The sequence below is a fragment of the Acanthisitta chloris genome, unplaced genomic scaffold (genome assembly GCF_000695815.1).
Source record: "Acanthisitta chloris isolate BGI_N310 unplaced genomic scaffold, ASM69581v1 scaffold630, whole genome shotgun sequence".
NCBI classification, from domain to species: Eukaryota; Metazoa; Chordata; class Aves; order Passeriformes; family Acanthisittidae; genus Acanthisitta; species Acanthisitta chloris.
Window position 1 is genome coordinate 85,983 of NW_008650916.1, and position 1,982 is coordinate 87,964.

Sequence of the window (1,982 nt, forward strand, 5' to 3'; positions counted from 1 at the left end):
CAGGAAAAGAGGAAACACACAGAGACACTTAGACAATGCCTTAACCTCTCCTATGCCAAGAGCCTTCCACCTGCCATTTGCAGCCTTTCCCTGTAGCACTGCAGCCTCTCGTTTGTAATTCTGCACCCTTTCCCTTGTGCACTGGGAGGATGTTGTGGCAATGTTTCCATGCATGTGCTTCTGTCCTTGTTCTGTTCTCCCAACTCCACACCTGTGAAGCCTGCGCCAGCTGTGTCAGGGTTCCCATGGAACGTGGTGGACACTGATGTAAGAATCATCCCTTTTTCCCCTGCCACTTTTCTACCTCCATTTTGTAACTCTCATATGAAATAAACAACAAAACCTAGTGAGTAACATGCTGGACAGTGGTCCTTTAAATAGCAGAGGGGCATTTCCCAGTGACACCTATGCACAAAGTGTAACAATCAATTAATGTGCAACTCTTGCCTCTGACCTCCAGTCAGCACTAACAGCAGGAAGAACCAGCAGGAAGTTTCAGCAGGTCCTGATGAAAACTACTATGGCAAAGTATTATGGCAAACCACCTGTGGCACTAGAGGGGATGCCCAGGGGAGAAGAGTCACCTGAGGAGATCCCTGTAATGATTTTCTTCTTTGATGGCCCCGAGAAGTCTTCCCTTAAGATTCTTCCACCCTTCTTCTTTTTCGCATTTTATTGTCATCAAAAGAAACTGTTACCATTAAAGCTGTCATTTGCCATCAGCTATGGACTGTCTCATCATCCTTTTGCTTGGAAAATACTACTTCATATTGAAAGATAGTACAAAAAATTGCATTAACTCTTATGCAAGGGAGAGGCAGCAGGTTTATCAATCACATCCTTTGTGAATGTTTACGCTATGGCACTGACCTCAACTTAAAAGACCACAGGGACTCAGAAAGTGAATTTTTGTACAGTTTCCTTCTGCAACAATGTATTTGCATTAATAAAAATGTTCTTAAAATATACACCATTTTCTACAGAAAGTCACCATGATAATTAAGCACAGGCTAAATACAGTATAAAAAAAAATCAGTTGTCTCAAAGATTACAAAAACTGCAAAAGCAAAAACTACATTTTCAAGACCTTCAATGGCCACATGAATATTATTCTTTTGGCTTAACTAAAAAAGGAAAAACTAAACCCACTGTACACTTCCAGTCTGTCAGGCTTGCAGGTTCATGTGATCCACAGTGTCCAAACCAGGAAGAGGTAATCAGCAATTAAGCAATACCCCTTGTTTTAAAATACATTAGCTACATATAACACATTGGTGTTGTTATTAACATATGAAGCATCCTTTAACATAATTTATGGCTTATATAGTCCTTGACTGCAGGGCTGTGCTCATTCTTTCTTTTTGGTAAAGTCATATGGCTTCCACCACTGTGCAAACTGCAACACCTTCTTCCTCTGTTCCTCAAAGTTCTGTCTGATTCCTTTCCTCCAGAGCCGTGGTTCCAAGTCCAGCATGCCACCAATAATTTCCTTTGCAAGTAGAAGAAAGATGAATAAAGATAAATGCAAAATTACCACATTACTTAACACTATTTTACCATAAAGAAATATGTATCTTCAAATTATGAGATTGTCAGTTTGCTTCAAGTGCTAATTAAAACTTGAAATTCTGAAAAATGTACCAATTTCAAAAACAGAACTGTGGTTGTTAGATGGCTGCCTCAGCAAAATTATTTTAAGCACAGAATATCAAAGTACTGCTTAAATATCCTAACCTAGCAAGACTGCTAACATATTAGTACATTTGTGACCAAGGTGAGCTCAGAAAACGAAAGCTGCCCACTTTGGTCTTAGCTCTTTCTGAAGTTTTTTTCTCCCCAATCACTCTTAATGTTCTTGCAACATTGACTCTTACAATGAATGATCACTGTGACATAATAAAGGAAGAATTTATTACAGCTCTTCCTGTATCTATTATACTCTATATACTACATGGATTAATTTAACCACACAAGTGTTTCAG

General features: G+C 39.1%; 1 protein-coding gene across 1 annotated transcript in view; it reads right to left on the reverse strand.

Annotated features, from left to right (window-relative positions):
* Positions 1-1,348: 1,348 nt before the first annotated feature.
* Positions 1,349-1,982, reverse strand: part of CWF19L2 (CWF19-like 2, cell cycle control (S. pombe)) — a gene marked incomplete at its 5' end in the record, with an annotated part of 56,395 nt that continues 55,761 nt past the window's right edge. Inside the window, one exon of the mRNA XM_009070707.1 lies at positions 1,349-1,489. Within this exon, the coding sequence (XP_009068955.1) occupies positions 1,349-1,489 (141 nt within the window). The remainder of the gene's footprint in view (positions 1,490-1,982) is intronic.